Here is a 23,670-nt window from a genome sequence, read left to right on the forward strand (position 1 = left end):
TTCAATAGAATGCACCCTAGATACTTGTTTTAAAACTTGATGGAGTGTTTGACTAGAAATCTGTATAAAAAGCTGTCAAATATAAAATGGCAATTTTATCTTTTAATTAAAAAGTCAATATCGAATCCATGATCTTAAAATTGATTCATCAGTTCCATTTAGTTGGATATTTCACGGTTCGTGCAGCTTCTCGTTTTACTTTATTAAATTTCTATAGAAAATGTAGTCTAAGTAATATTCTCAGGTAACTTTCATGCAACTGAATTTTATTTAAAATAAAACCCGTTTTTTCGTCAATTTATCGTAAACTAGCTGCGCCCCGCGGTTTCACCCGCGTAAGTCCGCATCCCGTAGGATTAAAAAATTGCCTATATGTTATTCCAGTTGTCCAGCTGTCTATGTACCAAATTTCATTGTATTCGGTTCAGTAGCCTTTGAGTGAAAGAGCAACAAACACACACATCCTTAAAAACTTTCGCATTTTTAAATATTAGTAGGAAGTACCAATTTATACACCCTATCCATCTATCTACTTACTAGAGAATGCAAATTTATATTGTAGATTGCAGAAACTCTTTTAAAATCATAATAATTCAGTATGAAATATTATTAAGACTTAACTATTCTTTTATATAATGTATAATTATTGTATAATGTATTTAAAATTAAATTAATAATTGCTACCCTATTATAGTTGATATTTAAATAATGCTTTATTTTTAATTTATTAAGTTGATCGTTTCGTATTTTCTTTTATTATTCTTTAACAATATTAATCTTACATTCATAACTGGACACAGCAACATTAAGATTTAATAATATCAAAAAGATCAGATCTCATACACAAATTAAGATACATTAATATAGATACAGACAGACAATACATGATCTTGGGGAACTCACCTTTAATGTTTAAACATATCAGAAAGTTATGACTGTTCACATAATTTGCCCTGAAAGCAAATTACATTTTAATCTTTACTACATCTTATGCAAATTAAGATACATGTTATGACGTTCAGAATCAAACATAAAACACTAGTTTTAAAGTATCTAATGAAAAGTATTTATTTATTTAATTAATTAAAAGAAAACTTACAGCTATAAATACATTCGTAGCATAAGAAAAACAAAAAATGAGGCCAATTACAAGTTTTCACATGTATAATATGATTTTATTGAAAAGCTTAAACAAATCAAACAAAACAAATTAGCCTTCCTCAAATAAACCCCTTCTTCGAAATATGCTCTAAAGAAATACCTGAAAAAGTATCAGGGAATCAATTACACTATTGTCACTAGCGACGTATAACGCGTTTGCATAAATCACTGTGAGTCGCAGTAAATTCCCGCAAAGTACCTTATAATGGCAAGAATAGCCAGCTCAAGCCTTATCTACTTTCCTTTTAATGGGCTTTTATAGTGCATATGCGAAATGTATGATCATAGTTTCGGGTAACATTATTGAAATGAGTAAGATGGTAAATTTAGTGAGGTAATAAGTAGTTAGAAAACTCCTGATTGTTAACTACATACTTCATTGAAAAGAAATACAAAACGCTTAAAAATAAAATTAAAAATTATGCATTAGAAATATACGTATAATCAGATTCTTGTTACAGATAGAAAAAAATAACAAAAATTTGCACCCAATAAGACACGAATTTTTTATTATTTATTCTACATTATACACATATTGTACAGAACAATCTGCAACCCAAGAACATCTTTGGTCGAAGAGCAAATATTACTTACATATTAATTAATGATCAATCAATACACATAGTATTGAAAATACCTATAGGATTTAATATGTCAAAATTCGAATAGTACGCCGTCATATAAAGTATGCTGTAAATTATTTTACAGTTATTACACTTACAAAAGAGTATAGTTTATTTTATTAATAATATTGGAACGTTAAAATTCAAAACATTTTGTAATTATGAATATATAATTGAAAAACGTCGATTTGCTTACATTTCTTCACGGAATTTAAACTTGTGTTATATATTCCGTGGATTTCTGTGTATGTGTACCATAGATGTATACGCAGCTCAGTCAATGCTATTGACATTTGTAAATTGACAACTGACACTTGACAGTGAGTCAATGGATTTAATAATCAAAATTTGAACTGTTGCCGGTTTATCAGTTAACATTTTTACAAACAATAAGGTTAAAAACCTAAAAATGTCTATATTTCAAGGATTTCCTGACTTACCAAGTCCGAATGAAACTGCTTATTGTAAGATAAATGAAGTATATTGTTGTGCAAATAGCCGTTATGGAAATGTATCAACATTCACTAATACGGTAAGGTTATTTTCTTATTTTTTGTTACTGTCTTTTGTTAGTGTAATGATAACGTAATGTGTGTGTGTGTAAGAATATAATGATATCATTTCTTATTACAGGTAAACAATCACCCTAAAATAAATGTTACAAGGGATCTACACTATCATAGATTATCGGATGAAAATGTCTCAATGTACATTAACGTTGAAGACACATTTCTTAAGAAAATATCAAGTGTTTGGTACAATCAGGGTTTTCTAGAAGCTCTCAGTGTAGCTGCGGATCCGACGACAAATCGTGACAACAAAATCTTAGCAGTAACTGCGTCATATGCCTTGAAAATCGCGAACGTCTTTTCCACTTTTAGATACTTCCTACAACCCCATTTAAAGGACATAGGGCCAAAGATCGTATCGAAATATTCTAGAACTCGCAACTGGGGTAGTTCTCCTGTTAAATGTATGGCCTGGCACCCGCATACCACCAAAATTGCAATAGCTACTGCAGATGATGGTGTCAGGGTGTATAGCTCTGATGTAACCTTTGTGTCGACATTAAAATGTAAATCGCAGTGTCATGTGTCGTCATTGAGCTGGCGGCCCTATTCAGTGTCAGAAATAGCAGTTGGCTGTGAGCAGGGTGTCATTGTATGGACAGTCGATCCTAATTCCATGTTTACAAAACCATCTTCGAGTAATGCTGTTGTGTTGAAAAGGTACTGTTGTAATATATACTTGTGTAATATCGCTTTTACAAATTGTCAGAATACAAATTTTTGATAAGTGGATTTTTATGAAGTGTTCAAAATAGTATACAGTATAATCTTTAGTATCTTAGTCCTAGCATTTAGAATCTATTATTACATTGTACAATATCTCATCACTGTTATAACAGCAATGAGAATACCATTAAGATATAAAAAAAAAGAGTTTTTCGTATATCAAGGGACACCATTAAGTTATTTTTTCCAATTTTTAATCTTAATTCATAAGGCTTTTATATTTTAATTAAGAACAATACTCAAACAAACAAAAATTACTTTCAGATCAGGCCACAGTCCCGTCACCGATGTGAGCTGGTCTCCAAATGGTGACCTTCTTATTAGCTGCTGTGGTGCAGACACCTCAATGTTGATATGGGATGTTGCCATGGAAACCGCAGTACCACTGCGAAGGGTGGCTGGAGGTGGAATTGTGTTTGCACGGTGGTCACTCAATGCCAGCAAGATATTTGCTGCAACTTCTTCAATAATATTTAGGTAATATATATGAAAGGGGATAAATCTTTCTTTTTTTTTAAAGCAAAGATGACATATTTATTTAATTTATTTATTCAACTAGATTTCACAATACAGTGAAGATAAAATGTTTGTTTATTTAAATGTTAATTAGTTGTAAAGCTTATTGTAATGTTACAGAAAGAGATTTATTTTAATATAGTTATTAGTTGTTGATACAGTACATTCAACACAGATGATGTTGCATTCTACTGATAAAAGAATTTTAAATATTGGTTCAGCAGATCCAGAGGTTCCCTCTACCTTGTTACAAACTCATAAATTCACAAACTTTGCCTCATATAGATATATTTTTGTTTATAATTTCATGTCTTTCTTTATTCAATTGTTTTAGGTTAATTCCCAAATTTTCTATTTCAGTTACATGTTATTGAAACCTTGAAGATATATGTATTTTTTAACTTAAAATATTTCTTTTCAAGGGTTTGGGATACAAAATCGTGGACGCCAGAGCGGTGGTGTGCGCGAGGTTGCGGCGTGCTGGGGGCCGCAGGATATCGTATTATTTGCCGCTAAGGGAGAGCCAATTGTGTATGCTTTGAGAAATACTGGGTTATTGAATGGTTAGTTCAATATGTACAATCTGCAACCTTCGAAAATAGTTCTTTTTTTTCATTTTTGGGTGAAATATCTCCTTTCTCAGGTCAAAATTTGAATCAAATTTTATTCAAATTGGTTCAGTGGTGAAAAAAAAGACGACAGATGAAGCTATTTTCGCATTTATAAAGTAGTAGTATGTAGCAACATAATAACATAGTTGAAACATTTTACAGGAGCAAAAGACAGCAAAGCACAACAAGTGCTCGATGTAGCAAAGGTGGAATTGCCCTCTGGTGACTCCGTGGGGGGCCCCATACTGGACATGTGCTGGGATCCTACCGGGAAATATCTTGTCATACAGTTTGAAGAGTCTCACGTTATAGCTGTATTCTGCACTACTCAGATGATGATGCAACTGAATGTTACACCTTGGTAAGCTATACAGGATTAAATATATGTTAAATATTAAATCCTACTAATATAATAAATGTGAAAGTTTGTAACTATGGACGATTAGATGGATGTATGCATGATTGTTACTGCTTCACGCAAAAACAGGTTATTAAATTTATTCTTGACGAAAATTTATTGTACTCTAATTTTATTCATTACTAAAGCTCGCAGTTTCACCTCTATTTTAAAAGACAACCCCTGGGTTTAAGCCGCCTAGATGCCGTCCACGTTAGATATCCGGGATAAAAGTATCCTATGTCTGTTTCTGGTCTCCAACTCTGTACTTTCACCAAAACAGCCCATTATTTCCTATGATTAGTGCGTACCAACAAACAAACACTTCAGCTCATATTAGTGTGAACTTACTGTGAATACATTATTTATTATGCCATAATGTTTAATTATTTTCAGTTGCCTTATCAATGGTATAGACAACGAAGTGCCATCGACGATCGCGTTCCAACAGAACTTCACGGACGGCGCCTGTCTCACCGTAGCTTGGTCGAGCGGCAGGGTGCAGCACTTCCCTATTGTGTGTACGGACTCGTACTGAACTCCTTTATATTAAAAGAATGGAAACGGCGTATGGACTGAATGGGAAATAGATTTAATGGAAGTGTAGAGAATTTATTAAAATCTGACTGAAAAAAAATCCTTGTCGTGGAAATTTCTGGAATACATTTAATTTTGTGTTTATTATTAATAATATTGGACATTGATGTTCCTTTGGAAGCGATAAGCATCCAAAAAAAATAGTTAAATTATCTTAATCTTTGGATGAATATCTATGCCAATTTAAAACATAAATAAATATAAAAGACTCATAAATAAATGTAAACAAAAAAAAAATTAAAAAACACGTTTTCTTAATAGAATCAACTATATTGTCTCACTTTCTCATATACAGAGTATACGTTAATAAATTATTAAATCCTGTTGATAGATGTACAAAGTTTGATTTTAATCTGTCCTTTTGCAGTGGGTCATTATAGATTCTAAGGGTTATATATATAAGCATGCATAAACACAGTTGAAGCTACTAAGAACGTGAAAGAAAAAATATATGTATAATAATGGAATATTTTAAATTTGTCTGTCATTATGAGAGGAAGAATATGATAAAGTCATTTTAAGCATATTTGTGTAATTTGATAAGTTGTCTGCTTTGTATGTAATGTCCTAAACTTGTAACTTAAATTTATAAAAAAAATAACTGGCCGAATTGATAACCGCCTCCCTTTTTGAAGTCGGTTTAAGAATCAAGTTATGTCGCTGTGTCGATTACATAGAATTAATGGTACTGAATAGTTCTTGAAAAGTATGAAATGTTGATGGTAGCGATGTTTAATATTAACTATTTAACCGTCCAAAAAACGTAGGAGGTTTGTAATTCAACTGTATTTTATTTTTTTATTTTGCTACCCGCGAATTGTCAACCAATGCAATTATTTTTGTGTTTGTAGAGAATTCTTGTTATTCAGTTCTATTTAAATGCCGGTTTCATCACTTTTTTTTCCTATTTGACACTTCATTCATCATTTGTCTTTTTAACTAACTGACGGATAAGCTATACAGGACATAATGCTCAGTTAATGTAGTTATGTTTTAACTGAAGAAATATGATTTTTTACTCCATTACTAAAAGCAAATTTCGATAACAAAGACCTTTAATGTTAATCAAATAATTGTATATTGTGCGAAATTTTGTATATTTTTGTGAAATTTAATGATAATTATGTAAAAAATAAATGGACTGATAGATACAACATTTTAATCATCTTTTATTATTATGCTATCGAGGAAAGGCGTCGTCCTAGTTACGTTATAAAGTATGTAGCTTTTATCAAATTTCTTGCGCGTGCTTGCAATGCGCGTAGTGTATTTAAGGTTCATACAACGTCTTGAATGTCTTAATTTCAACTTGTTTTTGATTTCATCGTCTAATTTCAATTGCACTTTCACATAAATGTCGTTTTCTTTATTTATATCAATAAGGTATCCGCTTCGTCTCCCCTTATATTTTCCATTACAGAATCTAAATACAAGACAAATTCTTCCTAAAATTTCCCTTTCCAAGTTATCCAAATCAACCTTCAAGTTAACTTGAATATCAGCTTCTACAGGCGTTGCTTTTGTTTCGCTAACTGTCTTAAGTTCATCGCTTATTGTTGTCTTCACATTATTTCGTATTGCTGCTATTGTTGATTTAACGTATATCGATAACGCTCTTATATTAGCTTCTTTCATTTTGTTCTCGTCCAATTGAACGGACTTTGTCTCCTTCACGAATATGTCGATTATGTTTTTTTCTATTTTATCACAGCTCCCGTTAACGGCAGCAACTATAGATTGTTTTTCTAAATCATTCTCTGTATCTCTTAAATACATTTCTGCGTAATTTCTAACGACACTAACAACTGTTTCGTTTAGAGAATTATAAAAATCCATCATAAAACTTTTGAGTTCGTTAGTACATAATGCGAATTGTTGACAGTTGTGTCTGTTTAAATCTGTTTCAGAATCATAAACTAGATTCTGATGTTTTCTATATATTGGTTTATCCACATATACACATTTAATGTTATATTGGTCTGCTAATGAATCTACGTCTTTCGTAATTAATGAGAAAAACGTTTGTAATTTATCTAGAAATGTTATAATTTCTTCAAATTGTTGCGGATTACTGGAAGGTTTAAATTTTTTAACGTAATTGTCTCTGAGTTTTCTCCACTGTCGGAACCACATCTGATTAATAAGTTGCGACGATCGCAGGTTTGTGCTTCTCGTATCATTTTCGAGTCCGCTTTTCCAGCTACACTGACTGCCAATTAATTTTGCGATGAGGTGATCTAATGTCTTCATTACAAGAAGTTGTGTTTTATCGGAAATAACTTCTTTGCCTAAAGCTCTTTGGATTTTGTCTCTCACTTTTTTATATTTGTTAACATTATTCTTAAGGGGTTCGCTTTTTTCTCTTAATCCGTCTTTTTTGGGGTGTTCCTTTTTAGGTATAAATTCTATTATAGTGGTCTCATCTTTTCCGTCAAGCGTAAGATTGTTTTCCGTCTCCATAGTTACAACGTCGTTATCTTGAAGAAGCGGTTTCAGTTCCTCTATTTTATTATTGATGACGATTTCAACTAGTGTTTCAGATATTGGTTTAGTAAGTAAATCGGGCTCCACGACAGGATCCTTAGAGACATTATTCTCTGAAGAATTGCTATTTATTATTTCTTCTCGGAATGTACATTTTACAAATGTAGGCAGAATAAGAATAATTATCACTGTAATTCACAAAATCGTCTTCATTATAAACCTTTATGAGATGCTCAAAGCATTTATTTACTTTTATGCACAGATAATATAATCTTATAGTTACTGTTACTACAAAGAAAAATTGTAACGTCATAATTCGTCAAATTCTAACTATTAAACATTATATTCAATACACTTGTGAAACGATACATTTATAAAAAAAATGCAACTAAGGCCAAGGAAATAGTATGAGAATATAAATCGTTTTTATCAATAAATCACACATTTGAACCTACGAGTAGAATGCATATTTATACATCGACGCCATGTTTTTATTATTACGCATTTAACGGATTTAAATCTAAGATTTACGGAAGAATCTGCAAGTGGGGCATGAATACAATACCTTTGAGAAAGCGTTTTGAAAAATGCATTACTCCGTATTCCTACAGCAGTAATTTCATTTTTATTACCTTGTTTACTACACGAATGCTATTTCGCACAACACATGTAATTTAAATATTTTATTTCGGTGCATTTTGTCATCGGTTTCATTGGTAGTAAAACAAAAACACAATATAAGCAACAGATTTTATTAACAACATAATCTCATACAAATTCATATAAAAAGTACAGTTACCAAAAAAAGTTATTTCCAAAAAAATATATCGAATGGGATTTCAATTTTCGATAAATCTTTGAACGTACGCAAAGCTTGTTAAGCTTACAAACTAGTATTGCAACAATGGTATCACTCGCTTGTTAGAAAACCTAATTTTATATTAAATATTCGTATTAAACACTAGTCTCTCTCTGGCTTCGTAAACATAAGGCAGTAAGTATATTCATATATCGTTTTATAGTTACTTCGTAAGTACATTTTTACATTGCTTTGTTAACGCTACATATAGCTAGCTACCTAATCGATAGAAAATACGAAAACAAAATGGACAGTTGAAATTTTTACGCCTTAGATTGTCCAAGGTATAAAAATAAGACAAAATTATTGATATTTTTTGAGTTATTTTTCCTATATTTAAACAAACAAAAATAGTGTATTTCAGATCTTATGTGTTCAGAAAAATTGATAACATACTTTGTTAAGCACTTAAAATATTGTGAGCATTCACATAAATATCTTTTATTACATACTATGAGCACCAGTTTCGAACAATATCTTCGCTACACACCTAATTCATGAATACATTATTAAATTCTTTTGTAAATGAGCTTTTATTAAAACGAAACTTAAATCTTTTTTTTTTTCATTCTGTAATAAACTTTTTCGTAAGTATTCCAGTACTGTAATTCGTATATTAAATATATTTCAATAAATTTCTAATTCCTTCATTCCTTCACGCTCTGTCTACTCCGCCTTCGTTTGGAATATCTAAGCGTTTTAAATGTCGACGACATACAACCTTCTAGAACCGAAAATATATTCTAGTTTCCTTTAGGCTAATAATAAAACACTAACAAAAGCATTACAGCTATTCGAGTAAGTTGAGTTTGCTGTTAGTTTTGCGCAGTTGAGCTCTCCACGGGATTATTTTTGCGCTTTCTTCCTCGACGTCGTGTTTGCCGTTCGTTGTTGCGTGTCCTGGGAAATATAAAAAGTTATATATCACAGTTATTTATAACTGTTATATATCATAGTTATTTATCACTACTATATATCATAGTTATTTATCACTGTTACATAGATAAGTACACAAGAACATAGAGAAGACAACTGCGCCGTGTGCTTTACACGCGTTATTTGCAATTGTTTTGTTCTGAGTACAAGACGTGATTTCGCGGGTCTTGTACATGCATTACGTATGTTAAGTTCAAAGCTTGCACCAAAAGACTAATAACCCTCTTCTCCTTAATTAACAATAATGTACAGAAAAGAGGTTGAGCTTGAAGTGCCCGCAAACTGCATCCCACTACAAATTAACCCCAGTTGACCCACAACCCATACAAACATCACTCAATTTCAAAACACAGTTCAATATAACGCCTTGAGCGTCAAGTGCCCCCATCTTCAAGCATCCCCATACTGCCATAACACCTGATCCCCCACAACCCCCCAACTCACCATTACAATGTTCTGTAGAGAGCTTCATCTCCGAGGGTGCGCGCGCAGGCGGCGGCGGCGCGTCATAGCACAACGTGATATTGTCTATAGAAACTGCGCGTCCGCCGCCGAGGGCTCGCCATCCCTCTCTCTCTCGCTCGCGCTCCCTCTCCCTCTCTCGCTCTGTCACGCAGTTGCTGTCCTCCACTTTCGGTGTGTATAGTGATTGTCTGAAAGGTATTTTGTTTTTTATATTAAAATTATATTCACAAGCAAGTAGGCCTTATACAAGCACTATAGTGTCGCTAAAAAAAATCCGAAATGCAAACTTATATGGTAGATAAATCAATATTAGGATTTTATATAAGTCCATTTCTAAACTTGAGTTATACAAATAATGTTTTCACTTATTACGTAATTTTAATATTGATTTATTCATGCAACTGAATTAATATCCAAAATTAAAACCCAGATCTACAATATTTGAGTATGCGTTTATGTATAACGCATTTTAGAAAGTCTAATTTATCTATCATTTATGTAACCAAATTCAGATTAATATTTAAATGTAGATCTTCATTCATGAATACATAAAATTCAAAATTGTTTACTTGGAACGAAATTACATAGTGTATTTAAACCAAAATTAACGATGACACCCATAAAAGCTTGTTTAGCTGTGGCACAGGTGTCAACGCCCGCCTCCATTTAAGAAATATGTTCCACAAATTTACAGTTTAACAAAAAAAATTGTAAACTCCGTCTGATTCTATGAGTCTCGCAGTCTACATTCTTGCGAGATTGAATTAAGTCGACTAAATGTGATCCTAACACATAGCTTACAATTAATTGCATTATATTTCAGTAAGTTACAGGCTACCGATGTGAAACCATTAGTTTGTTCAATATTTATTCAAAGTACACAGAAATAGGTTGTGTACCCATGGACCTACAACCTGCAACTGCACAACAACAACTAGCACAATACTAAATTTATGCGATGTATTCGCATTATAATCTAACGAAAACTAATGTGTAACATTGCAAATAAATGTTAACGTTCACAACTCCATGAATTGTTGAGAAGAATGAATCTGAATCCCTAATTACACCCTTATCCCTGCGTACATGTATACTATCGTTAAGTGTATTAATGATTGATTCGAAGCGACTGATTAAAGATAAAATATTGCACAGATATAGGTGGATCAGAATCAGACGATAACACGCGAAAACGTATATGAGACAGGCATGACAAAAAGCTACAAAAATTATTCTAATATATTAACTCACCGCAATCTATTCTCCGCCTCCTCCCTCCGCGCCAACAGCTGCCTCTTCCACGCGGGCACGGCGGCGGCTCTCCGTCTCTCTGCCTCGCCCGCGAGCTCTCTCTCCAGATCTCTCCGCGCCTTTTCCGCGGCTCTCCGCGCCAACATCTGCCGCTTCCACGCCGGTATCACGTTGCCAGCCGCGTCGCGCTCAGGGACCTGTGGGCAACCCTTCCGTCGACCAGCCGTCGTATTGAGTGCACAAGGGACAGCGTCCACAGGTTATAGAACTAACTGTCCGATTTGAAAAGAGATCACAGTTCGAAAACAGATGGCGCTGTTTTAAAATTGTGTTTTTGTGTTGCCGAATTTATAGATATTCGAAATTTATAGATAGATAATTAATTTTATTCTAATTAATGTTGTAGATAAAGCCTGACCTTCAAGTCTTACAGCATCATTTATGTATTGTATTTAAATCGCTGTGATCTAATAAATTCAGTTCAGTAGTCAAACTTATGAACAAATGCTGTATTAATTTATATAAAGATTCATCCAACTTTAAAGCCGACCAATCTCCACAATGACTAGACATATGTGCATGAGGTATATGGGAGTGCAAACGCGAGTGCTCTTCCAACTATTTACTAATTCAACCGTTCATATAGTCCGACGGCCATCTTAACATGGTTTATAATTACTGTGTATAATTGGTTGAATGCATTAGTTTTGTCGTCCTTAAATTTAACAGTATTAAAGAGTATCGTATTATTATGACTCAGTTAAATTCTGATTATCATATAAGTATTCCCATATCGTACTTATAGGACTCGAGGATTTCAATTAAATTGGCCATAGTGCAGTCTAGACCGTGTAGTACCTATAAGAGCCGTTGTGTCTAGACTATGTGTTTGACCCTAGGTTGTAACTCTGTAAGACATAATTAAGACATTTCGCTCGATTACCAGGATAATTTCATATGCTATGGACATAATTGTAGTGAAAATTTCGATTAAAATAATGACGTTTAATTTTGAAACCGCAACCGGTTTGAAGGAAAATTTTCTCCACCATTTCAATAAGTTAGAAACCAGCTAATCGGTGAAAATGTTCCATGTAAAGTAAGTAGTAATTATTGAAATCATTTCATGTAAGCCATTTATTGTGGACTTTTTACGGTTTGTGTGCATTATTTGAAATGAAATAAATTTATTTTATTTTATTCTTTCTGTTGAATTCTAAATGAAACCGATAAATGATTTGCAATTGATCTGCGAATTGATGAATATTTTCAGTTCTTTTATGTTTTGGTAAAACACACAAAAAAAACTCGAAAAATTTATCTCAATACAATATATATTTCTTTTACCACAAAATAATGTACTTAATCGCCATGTTTATAATCCGTTAAAAAGTACTAACAAAAATAATTTCTTTAAATTTCCTTTTAATTTCCATATTTTTTTATTAAGGACGCAGCTTAGCGGATTCTATTCTTTCTTACCACTAAATCATTCATTAACCAATTCTTAATTTTTCACAATTTTAATAAACTATAAAAACCAATAAATAATAGATATAAATTCCCGACATATTTATGGCGGGTACAGTTAACAAAACAGTTTCATTGTTACATAACACGCGATCCGCGCTGACCGTGACCGCAACGGTAAACGGGGTTAGAATTTACTCGTTTCTAGTCCTTAATCTTAGTTACTAGGTGAATTTAATTGGCATTCACTTTAATCTTAGGTTTCTAACTACAGTCATGCATGTTTATATTGGAATTAATTACCTTTTAGCGTTTAATGATAAATATAATTTTTTTGTATTTACTTTAAGTGAAAAATACAATAACATGAAATTGAAACATCATAACCACACTTGATTCGAATATAAATGCACGAATCTTATAATTTAAAACTTATTAAAAAGTGATGCTTCCGATCATATAAGATATTTGTACAAGACATACCTACTATACTACCGAACGGCTAAAGTAAACATAAAGTTCTTCAAAATGTTTTCATTACTTTTTGCTATGACTAATGTGATACTCAGGCTGGTATATTCGACTTAGATGCCGATCTAAGCTAGATAGTCCAAATCTTACCACGTAGGCTACTACCTCAGCAACTTTCGATTCGTTTAAACAACCACTCGTGGAGTAAAATTTTAAAATTATGTAAATTATGCATGCCTTATAACCTCCTCGTAAATAAAGCGTTTACTTTCCGCAATTTCACGAAATTATATAATTCGAAATTATTCGAAAGTATTATGCAAACATATTGACACATAATAATAATAATACATAATTTTACATATCCGTATATCCATTGATACGTTTTATTTAAAAACTATATTGTATGTGTTGTATAAATTATTTCGCGCTATTAGGTAATATGCAAAGTATGAAAACACAATTATAATTAGTGGCGTAGCTTTGGGGCCTAAACTAAGCATACGAAAGGGGGCGGCAGGAAGCAGCAGTTTTTATAACGCGCATAAACTTTGATTTTCCTGGTCAGAAACAGTCCGCAAAGGCGCTGTATTTTATATAATTAGTATTAGTTGGACCCAGGCGGCATACATCCACGCTGCGCCACTCATAATATTTTCTAAATATGCAAGTAAATGGGTCTCATGATAACGAGCATTGTATGCACCTACTTAATATCTACTTCTTATTACAAAAATGCCTTAAATAGGAGAATTGACGAAGGAGTGATACGCAAAAATAAACGAGTTCAAACTAGTGAAACTTAGATATTAGTGAGTGTATATGTATTATATATGTATATAGAGGAACCTATACTTTTGTAAATATTCACTGATCAGTACCTTACACATAACCACAGATAACATAATACTAAATATAATGGTAGCGGAATAACGATTCACAGTTTGTATCAGGAACAATTAATCACTTAATATTTAGACACTCCAAATTAACTTTAAATAATTATTATTAATTACTAGTTAACAATGCTTTCTATATTGTATTACATAATAATGATAACGGTTTTAATAAAAGACTGATATAATTAAATGGAATCAGTTTTTACGTAACAGTTTTAAATAGTGCAAATTTTAAGTAACTGAACTCCAGAGTTAAAATTTAGATTGGATTTTGTGTTTCTCAGGTAAGTTCCTTTAAATATATTATTACGTTTAAATTCTGTATAAACCACTACAACATATATGGATTTCGATATTTTAAAAAGTTTTCTATTAAAAATACTAAATATAATAAATATATATATTTATTATATTTAGAATGCACAATACATGATGCTTATCCAGATATCTTATCCATCTGGTATATTACAAACCCAAGCACAACAATGTTAGTTTTACAGCATTGCAATCTCGGAATTTAGACGAAACCATCTAGAAGGATCCATTCTATTTTATTGGTCCTTCGAGACTCAGGAACTTTAGAAATGAAATGCTCCTTTCGAATGTAGGTAAACGTAAAAATGAGTTATATTCCTGTTGTGATTAAATTTAATACCAACTGAATTGTTATTTTTATTTCTCTAGTTCCTTAAAATGATGATTAAGACATTATATTAAATCATTCACCTTTTCATCACTATCAACGGAAAATAAATTAAAATCAAAGATTATAGAATAAAAACCTGCAAATTCGGTATGAACAAATAAAAATCGTACATTCAGTCGTTCAAGACCACTCAATCTGCAAAAACTGTCCACTAAGAAAACTTATTACCGTTCAAAATTGATTAAAAAGCGAATGAATAAAAAATTGCTGTCATGTTTCGAGTCCGATTTTTTATTTGTGAAAGTTTGTCAAAACTGACGTTAAAATACAGTAGAAACTACGGCTTTTAATACATGTGATTTCGGAAATAAAACAAAGTTTATGCATTACGTTAAAACATCAGAACAACATACATTTTCGTTTACTAAAATATGTGAAATGGAAATGGCATTTCTAGTATCTAAGTAATCGTAAAATTAGTAATCGAATATTTCAACAATAATTAAAGAGTCACATCGATCATAATGTACGTTTCCCACAATATTATGTCAATAATTAAAAGCCGATATCATCAAGCATTCGTGATGAATGATCGCTTTTATTTACTCGTAGGCAATGATGCAGAAATTGGTGGTAATTACAAGTATTTTGTTGATATATTGCGATTATATGTCATCCGTCATCTTCGCTAATTAGCTCTCATGAACGAAATATATATGAATAAAAAAATAATATAGAAAGTCTTACTCATTCTGCTTATATTGCAAATACAAGAAATAAGTATACATTCGCACCGTGAAACAATGCAAACGCTTTTAAACCAATCGGACACTAATGCATGAGGATTATTTGGGCATTTCGCCACTGTAACATTTTGAAATTAAAAACTATTTAACGGATTTTAAACGCGATTTATTCATTATATTATTAACCCGACGTTTCGAACACTTTACAGCTAGCGTGGTCACGGGGAGTGAGTCTCGCGTTCAAAATCCGTTAAAAAGTTTTTAATTTCTAAATGTATAATACTCGCATAAAATCAAACACAAGAAAATTCTACATTATAACATTATTTAAGAATTTCACAATTAAGGATAACTCATCTTCCAGTCTAGGACATGCGAAATTTGTTCGTAAAGCAAAGAACACTAATCATTAAAATTATACGCAAGTGACAATGTACCATGTAAAGACACTACAAAAGCAAGACGGTATCTCGTCCAACGGAAAACACTAAAGAGAGAAAACAACGAATGCGATGACATATCTTTTCTCCAACATTATTGCTGCAGTAAAACGTTTTCAGATTCAAATAAAACAATTTCTAACAAGCCAGCTATCGATAATAAGGTTAATGACAAAATACTTTCACAACACAATGCACACAGCCTTGGAAATACAATTTTACAACGATTACAAAAATCATTTCACAGTTCAATAAGCTATGTTACATAGACTTATTCAAGGAATGTGTGTTAATATTTAAATATGGTCTTGATTGGTTTGATACACTTTTTAAATAATGAGGAAATTGATAATACTTTCTTTTAGAAAATATCCTAACAATGATAAATAGCTGTCGAAATTCAAAATTGAAAATTATTTGATAGGTTCCAACCATATAAAGTACACTCACGTAAAATATAGGAGAGAAACGGAGAGAAACCATGAATGCAAAAATAACCTGGGTAACTTTTGGAATTATAGTACATACTTAAAAAGGCTTTAAACAACTTTGTCCGCCTACTAATCTGTTTTCCTTGACTTCGTTCGTGGCACATATACACCTATGTCGTTATACAAATGAAACAAAATGCAAAAGTTTTTGCCTTATAATATTTGTGTAGACAGCTAAAATCTTTCATCCTATTTGAGAAAGCGTGATATAAATAACAACATTTGAATTCTCTCGCACGCTTCCGATAGACAGTTACAAAATGTAGTTACAATTCGTTCATGTTCCAAACATATAAATCGTAAAAACGCACCGCATACATGATCATTGAGGAAAACAAAAGCGCAATAAATTTCTATACAATATCTTTTGCGAGAGAGATCGCGTCCGTCGTCCGTCCACGAAAATTTTCCATCGCCGCATTGGATATTTGGTCAAAAAAGGCCAGTCATCTTCACGGCCATTACTCCGCAAGGCGGGGTAAACTAGATCAGTGGGTCGGATGCGGATGCACCGCCATTTCATGTGTCTGCGTGTGACGTAGTTGCGATTCGCGCGCGTTATTTCAAGAGAACTTTCATAACCGCCAATTTGAGTTTTAATTAATTGATTAAAAAAGCCGTTTATAGTTGATGTATAATGAGTTATAAAGTTGCAAACGCGAAATTTCTAACTGTTTTCTTTTGATTAGCTTGTACGGTAAAACAATAATTAATAATTGTAATGTTTACTATGTTGCTATATTATTTTTAATCATAATAAAAACCATTCTTTGGCACACTTTAGAGATAGTTTACATAATATGTTACAGGGTGTATGAATGCATTTATATTATGGTCATAAAAAAGCAAAATTTAACAACTCTATTCCCAAAATGAAAAACGCTTCATAACAAAAATTATTGTATTATGAATTTAAAAACATGTTGGGCCTATGGTGCACAGATAAACTTGAAAAGGATTGTTTGCATCAATTGTATAATTATATACTTATGATATGTAATAAATTTATAATAAATATTTATATTTTGCGTATAGTTAACCTAATAATTCAAGTTAGTCTATTATACCAACACAATTGTGAAAGCAGATTGTTTAAGAAGACAATTAAACAAAACCTCGAGATCAAATACTGAAGCCTGACAAGTATTAATCAAAACGATGAATTGTTCATTTGATCTCAAGTGAGTTATTAGAAAAACAACTTTATCCGAATGGCATTAAACTCATTATTTAAGTTAGGTGATGATTTATCGCTTTGCTAATATAAAAAAAAAACATACAGTACAGAGTAACAAGTTAATTAGTATTGGAATTAATATCGTTATTTTCTTCTGCTTTTGATATAATTTAGTTAATAACTGCATCTTTACAGTTAAACTACTGAACTGATTTTATATCTTATTTGTGCAATACACGCCTTTCACCAATCATTCTTGTGTATGTTTATCACAGCCAGCTATAATTACTGCGGATTCGAAAACATCTAAGATATATAACATTTCTGTTAAGTTATTTGTACGCAAACATCTTTGTCATTGTAAATTAAAGTCGACTTTAAAGTTTTCAATATGCCATAGCTATATCCTACTAATATTATAAATACGAAAGTTTGTAAGGATATGTGTGTTTGTTGCTCTTTCACGCAAAAACTACTGAACCGATTGCAATGAAATTTGGTACGTAGACAGCTGGACATCTGGAATAACATATAGGTATCTGTTTATCCTGATATTCCTACGGGATACGGGACTTACGCGGGTGAAACCGCGGGGAGCAGCTAGTATTAGATAGATTTATCTCACATACACATCTACATGTTACAAGAACTATACTTCATTGCAAAACCACACAAGAACAACAATATCACACTAGTTGTAATTAGTTCCAGATCAATGCCCATAAGTTGCCTCATACTGTAACTAATATGGCTTAACATCTCTTTAAAATGTATGCAGAAAATGCACTCACCTGATCAACAAAGTTGTCGGCCGTGAACCGCTTTGTGAATTCCGTAAACGTCTCCTTGTCCTGCAGGCTCTCACGCCTGGCGCGTTCCACCTTCAGCTTCTTGATCCCCGTGATATCCTTGGACATCTTCAGCTCCTCTATTAGGTCTGTCTTCGCGTTTTTGTATATCTCCGCCGCGCTCGGCAAGCACTGCAGGCTGACGGAGCGGGTGGGCGGCGCCGAGAGGGTTTTGGTGACCGTCGTCTTCAGGCGCACGGCCGTCAGCTCCGCGCTGCTGATGGCCGCCAGAGGCTGGTGGGCCAGCGGGGGCTGCGGCGGCGGCGGGGGGATGGGCTCGGGCGCGGGCGGGGGCGCGGGCGGCCGGGCCTCCGCCGCGCTGTCGTCCCGCTTGCAGGGCGCCGTGATTGTCTTCAAATACTCCGAGGGTTTGATGAGCCGGTCCGGCGCGTTGTGCGGGAACGCGGGTGGCACGAACGGCAGCGCCGGTTGCTTGTTCACGAGGTTCGGCCCGCGCGGTCGCTCGTCGTCTGCGGACGAGTCGCGCCTCCCCCCTGAAACGCTGCACGGTTAGTGGGGAGAGAAAGTGCGCGGCGCGAGCGCACGCCCTCATCGACTTCACACTTCCTTAAGGATCTTACACAATTTATAAACAAAATAACTTGCGTGTGTGTCAATTTGGTGCAAATGGTTAAATAAACATTAGAAAATGCGTAAGAATGCATCACTGAGTGCAGATATGCGATCGATTTGAATATTTTATCGACACGGTTACGCGGTGTAGGGGAATGGAAATTGTGAATAATCAATCGGTTCGACCGTTTCATTTAATCTGAATGTAGCTGATGTATTACTAATATGACTTATTGCATACATTTGAATTGTATTACAAATAATTTCCATACAATAACAGTCTATGAATTCAAATACCTAGAAAATATTGTGGACGAAATGATGTTTGACTCGAATAGGCTAGCTGTAGATCCTAAGACTTCGCTTAGCAAAAGTAATATTCCAGTAAAGCGAAGTTATCCGTATAAGAAGAAATCCGTAGTTAGTGAGAAAGCATGCATTCGCGGGTCGTCTAAGGCGCTCGGGGGTATTATCATATTTGATCCCACTACCACTATAGCCATGTCATCATTATATACTATCACAGATAAAATAATACTAAATTATCATAATTTATATCATTTAAAAATTTTGACAATATAATATAATATTACAATATTACACAATAAAATATAATATTGTAATTACTGACTACCTTATAAATCGAGATAGTCCCTCACTACTCATTCCAATATAGAAAATCCTATATTATCCTATGCCCTATATCTTATAATACTTTATATATATATATGGACTTCCTGTATAAATGGACAACCTAACAATAAAAGTATTCTTCTAATGGGACCAGTAATTCCTAAGATACTAATTTCACAAAAAAAAAATAATTATGAAGCGAGTTTAACTTCGAAAATATGGCTCGTAGTGATTGTTCATTTCATTTTAATTTATGTTTTTTTATGTATTATGCGTAAAAATAAGAAATAATTTATACATTTTCAGACATCCATTTAACAGTATGTACATGATGTATTAACATATGACATAACACATCATGTACATACTGTTCCAGCTAATCTTCGGAACAACTGTACCAATTTCAAGATTTTCATTGGCAGATAGGTGATGTAATAAGGAGTGTTTAGGTTTTTATTGTCATTCATGGGTTCATTGGGATTAAACGAAAAAACTCATAGTGAAGTCAAACCTTGAGTCGTAGCTGGTGTATAATTATTACTTAACTTGATTTATATGAAGAAGGTAAGTACATAACTACTTATTAGTTACTAGACGACGAATATATTTTTAACTACTTGTCCGATAAAGATGTAGCATCTTAATAGTAAAATACTGAATTAACCACTTATTAGTAAAAATCAACTCATATGTCACTGTAATTACTAAAATGTACGCATTTAAATAAAAAAGTAGATAAACCAAAAAATTCTAAGAATACAATTAAAATCGACACATAAAAACCGCAGTTTTTTAAACTCAACCAAAATGAAAGTAAACAGTAATTTAAATGATACAAATTTAACATATTATTGTTTTGTATGGCAAACAGAACGGCACTAACAACCCATTAAATGTAGAAAGCGAATTTAATTGCCCTGTACTTTATAAATATGTAGCTAAATTATGTTGAGATTGGGCTTTCCTCTTAGACTCTGGGTTCCGCATCTTCGTGTAACAATCGTATATGTATGTGGGAGTCGCAACTTCGGCACGAATTGGGCCAGCCCGTAACGGGGAAGCATAAATATGGAAGAATAGGGAAATAGTATGCTACTGTGTAAGCCAAAAAAAATGGGGAATAGAGAAATAGTATGCTACTGTGTATGGTGAGTGGGGGAGCCTCGTCTCCTTTTCCACACCCGTTCCAATCCATTAAAATTGCCTTGGTCAAGACGCACACTTAAACTTCTGATGATGCATTTGTACATTCGTGCAAATAGCGAGCACGTATACGCAAATGGTGCACTCGCTCTGCACCTTCGACGTAATAGAAGAGAAGACGAATGTTTGGACAGTAGTTCGCGTCTCATTCACTCATATATAAATGTTTCAAGTCACGGGGCGAATGGCGAACACGAATACGTAAATGCACCATTAAAAAATCACAATGCCTTATCACTACATAGTATAAAACAAAGTCGTTTTCACTGTCCCTATGTATGCTTAAATCTTTAAAACTACGCAACGGATTTTGATGGGGGTTTTTAATAGATAGAGTGGTTCAAAAGGACGGTTTATATGTATAATAACATATATTCAACACCGAATTTAACGCGTGCGAAGTCGCGGGAAAAAGCTCGTCTTCTTTAAAAAACTCGAGCATCACTTAACAGACCCAAACCGCATGTTTAATATTTATAATTAGAAAAAGAGTGTATAGACTTTTAATTTACAATAACTATTACCATAAGATCATAAATAAAAATCACAAATTTAAAATTCAAATATATCACTGTGTTCATTTGAATAATTTAACTATTAAATCAATTTGACAACACTTACATAATTTCGTTGTGACGATTGTTACATATTGTATATAGCTAAGTGTTTATCTATACTAATATTATAAAGCTGAAGAGTTTGTTTGTTTGAACGCACTAATCTCAGGAAGTAATGGTCCGATTTGAAAAATTCTTTCAGTGTTAGATAGCCCATTTATGAGGAAGGCTATAGGCTATATATAGCGGATTTATAATTTCCAATTTTAATTTGTAATGGCTTGCCAAATGGCTTTTATATTGTGTTTTGATTTTAGAGCCAAGCTGTTTCTCTTAAATACAGGTTGCTAAACAAGCCAGCTAGGCAAACATTGGCTTGATAAAAATGCTATTTAAAACAATGCATTTAAGCCAATGTACTAGATTGTTGTTTTTTATAACAAAAAATATAATAATACACCAATAAATAAATAAAAAATACATTTAACATTCCATAACCAAGTCGTTACGTAATAATATAAAATGAGAAATCCCAAAAAAATATATTGCAATATATACTTTTCTCTCAACCCAAAAGAAGGCGTGGATTTTAATACTCAAGGTACTTCTAAATCCTATTCTATCACCTGATGAAATCTTTCTGAATTATGTATGTATAATAAAAAGCAATGAACAAAATGCTTTAAAATGGTTCTAATTAAATTAATTAACTCACCATAATAATCATTTGTATGACACTTGATAAAAACCACTGTGACATGCGACATTATCACGAGTAAACTAATGAACTATGGGTAATTTAATAATACTCGTATATTACTACCCTCATAAAAAAGTATATTTAACTAGCTGAGCCCCGCGGTTTTGCGCACGTCCTACTTAATATTATTCTTATAGACTTTCTCATTATAAGGACTAATACAATTTTTTTGTAAAATTCTTCAATTCAAAGAAGTGCTGTTGATAAGCGCGTTTTAACAAACTCTCAAGCTATATGAATAGACATTGGCGTTTTATGAAAACTCATTTCATATTTTTAATACATAAAATTGAAATCTCAAACTCAAAATTGAATCCAAACATTGAAATTGAAAACAAGTTTTTTAAACGATTTTAACTGACATTCAAAAAGCAAGAGGTTTCAATTCGATGAATTATGAATTTATGATGATTCATTTACTGCATGAACTGATTTTTTATCTAAATTGAATATAATCGTTTTTTATTTTATTTTTATATCAATTGTTACACAAACCACAAATTACCTTTATAATAACAATTAAACATTTCTATACGTAAAACCAAATATTACAATAAATCAATGAAACAGAATTTACTGTTTCACATAACTACTCGTACTGAAAAGCGATTCCGTATTGCGTTAATTAATTTAATTCTTAGTTATTTGATCGTGGAAATAATAATATTAACTCAAGAAGACTATGGATTGGTACTATTTTCCACTCCACTTACCTTTCATGCCTCAATTGCGATAATTCTGACTATATTTCTAGACTATTCAATCTGTGCTCCTTAAAGATTTTAAAGAGTTTATTTAAATTACAACCGACCAGAATTATTAAAACAAATTATCGCATCTTTATGGATTCGTTAGGAATTTTTCGAATTGAGTTTATGGAAAATAATAAATATTTAATTGTTGTTAACAAAAACTAATCCGCTTTCAAATTGTCAGAACTAGAACCAATTTAAACGGGACCACCAATTAAAATCAATAATATTAAAAATCGGTTTAACCAGTGAAAAATAAAAGTAGAATTGACATCCTCCTTTTTTGTAACTCGGTTGTAAATATATAACACAAAAGACCTTAAAAATGCTCCCTTCAATTTATTATTAAATGTATGTAATGAATTATTAGTATTAGATCTACGCAAATAAATGTAACCTCTAGACTTCTAGACGTGACATATTTATACAAAATTATTTGATACCTAGTAATTGCGTATGTATATTTGAAACAAATAATATATGTACATAAAATTCGGTTTACGTGATGTGTTTTATTAAAATTATTATTGTCTTCGAAACGGCCTAACAGATTTGCAAAGGATTATCATTCCTCGAAAGATGTGATCGTAGCATCGCATAACAATATTCACAAGAAAGGGAAAAAATCTGAATTTTTATCTAAACACTAGCTTCCCGCCCGCGGCTTTCGCATAGTCGCAGGAACGAATTTCTCGCATGTTCCCGTTGGATTTCCGCGATAAAAACTCACTTATGTCCCTCTCCTGGTTCTAAGCTACCTCTGCACAAATTGTCAGCCAAATCGTTTAATCCGTTTTTAAGTTATAAAT

At 32.7% G+C, this 23,670-nt stretch overlaps 2 protein-coding genes across 2 annotated transcripts in view; one reads left to right on the plus strand and one right to left on the minus strand.

The window, feature by feature from the left end:
- Positions 1-2,118: 2,118 nt before the first annotated feature.
- LOC119840241 (aladin-like) lies at positions 2,119-5,406 on the plus strand. The gene is given in 7 exon segments (XM_038366755.1): positions 2,119-2,316; positions 2,418-3,013; positions 3,344-3,556; positions 4,018-4,065; positions 4,067-4,158; positions 4,369-4,567; positions 5,000-5,406. Coding segments are annotated over 7 exon segments (1,413 nt in total). The 5' UTR covers positions 2,119-2,193; the 3' UTR covers positions 5,142-5,406.
- A 3,307-nt stretch (positions 5,407-8,713) lies between these two features.
- Positions 8,714-23,670, minus strand: part of LOC119840159 (espin) — a 77,320-nt gene continuing 62,363 nt past the window's right edge. The window contains exons 11-14 of the mRNA XM_038366671.1: positions 18,327-18,887; positions 11,196-11,392; positions 9,924-10,132; positions 8,714-9,443 (exon numbers count right to left, since the gene is read on the minus strand). Coding sequence (XP_038222599.1) covers positions 9,334-9,443; positions 9,924-10,132; positions 11,196-11,392; positions 18,327-18,887 — 1,077 coding nt within the window. The 3' untranslated portion in view covers positions 8,714-9,333. The remainder of the gene's footprint in view (positions 9,444-9,923; positions 10,133-11,195; positions 11,393-18,326; positions 18,888-23,670) is intronic.

The sequence above is a fragment of the Zerene cesonia genome, chromosome 5 (genome assembly GCF_012273895.1).
Source record: "Zerene cesonia ecotype Mississippi chromosome 5, Zerene_cesonia_1.1, whole genome shotgun sequence".
In the NCBI taxonomy this organism is placed as follows: Eukaryota; Metazoa; Arthropoda; class Insecta; order Lepidoptera; family Pieridae; genus Zerene; species Zerene cesonia.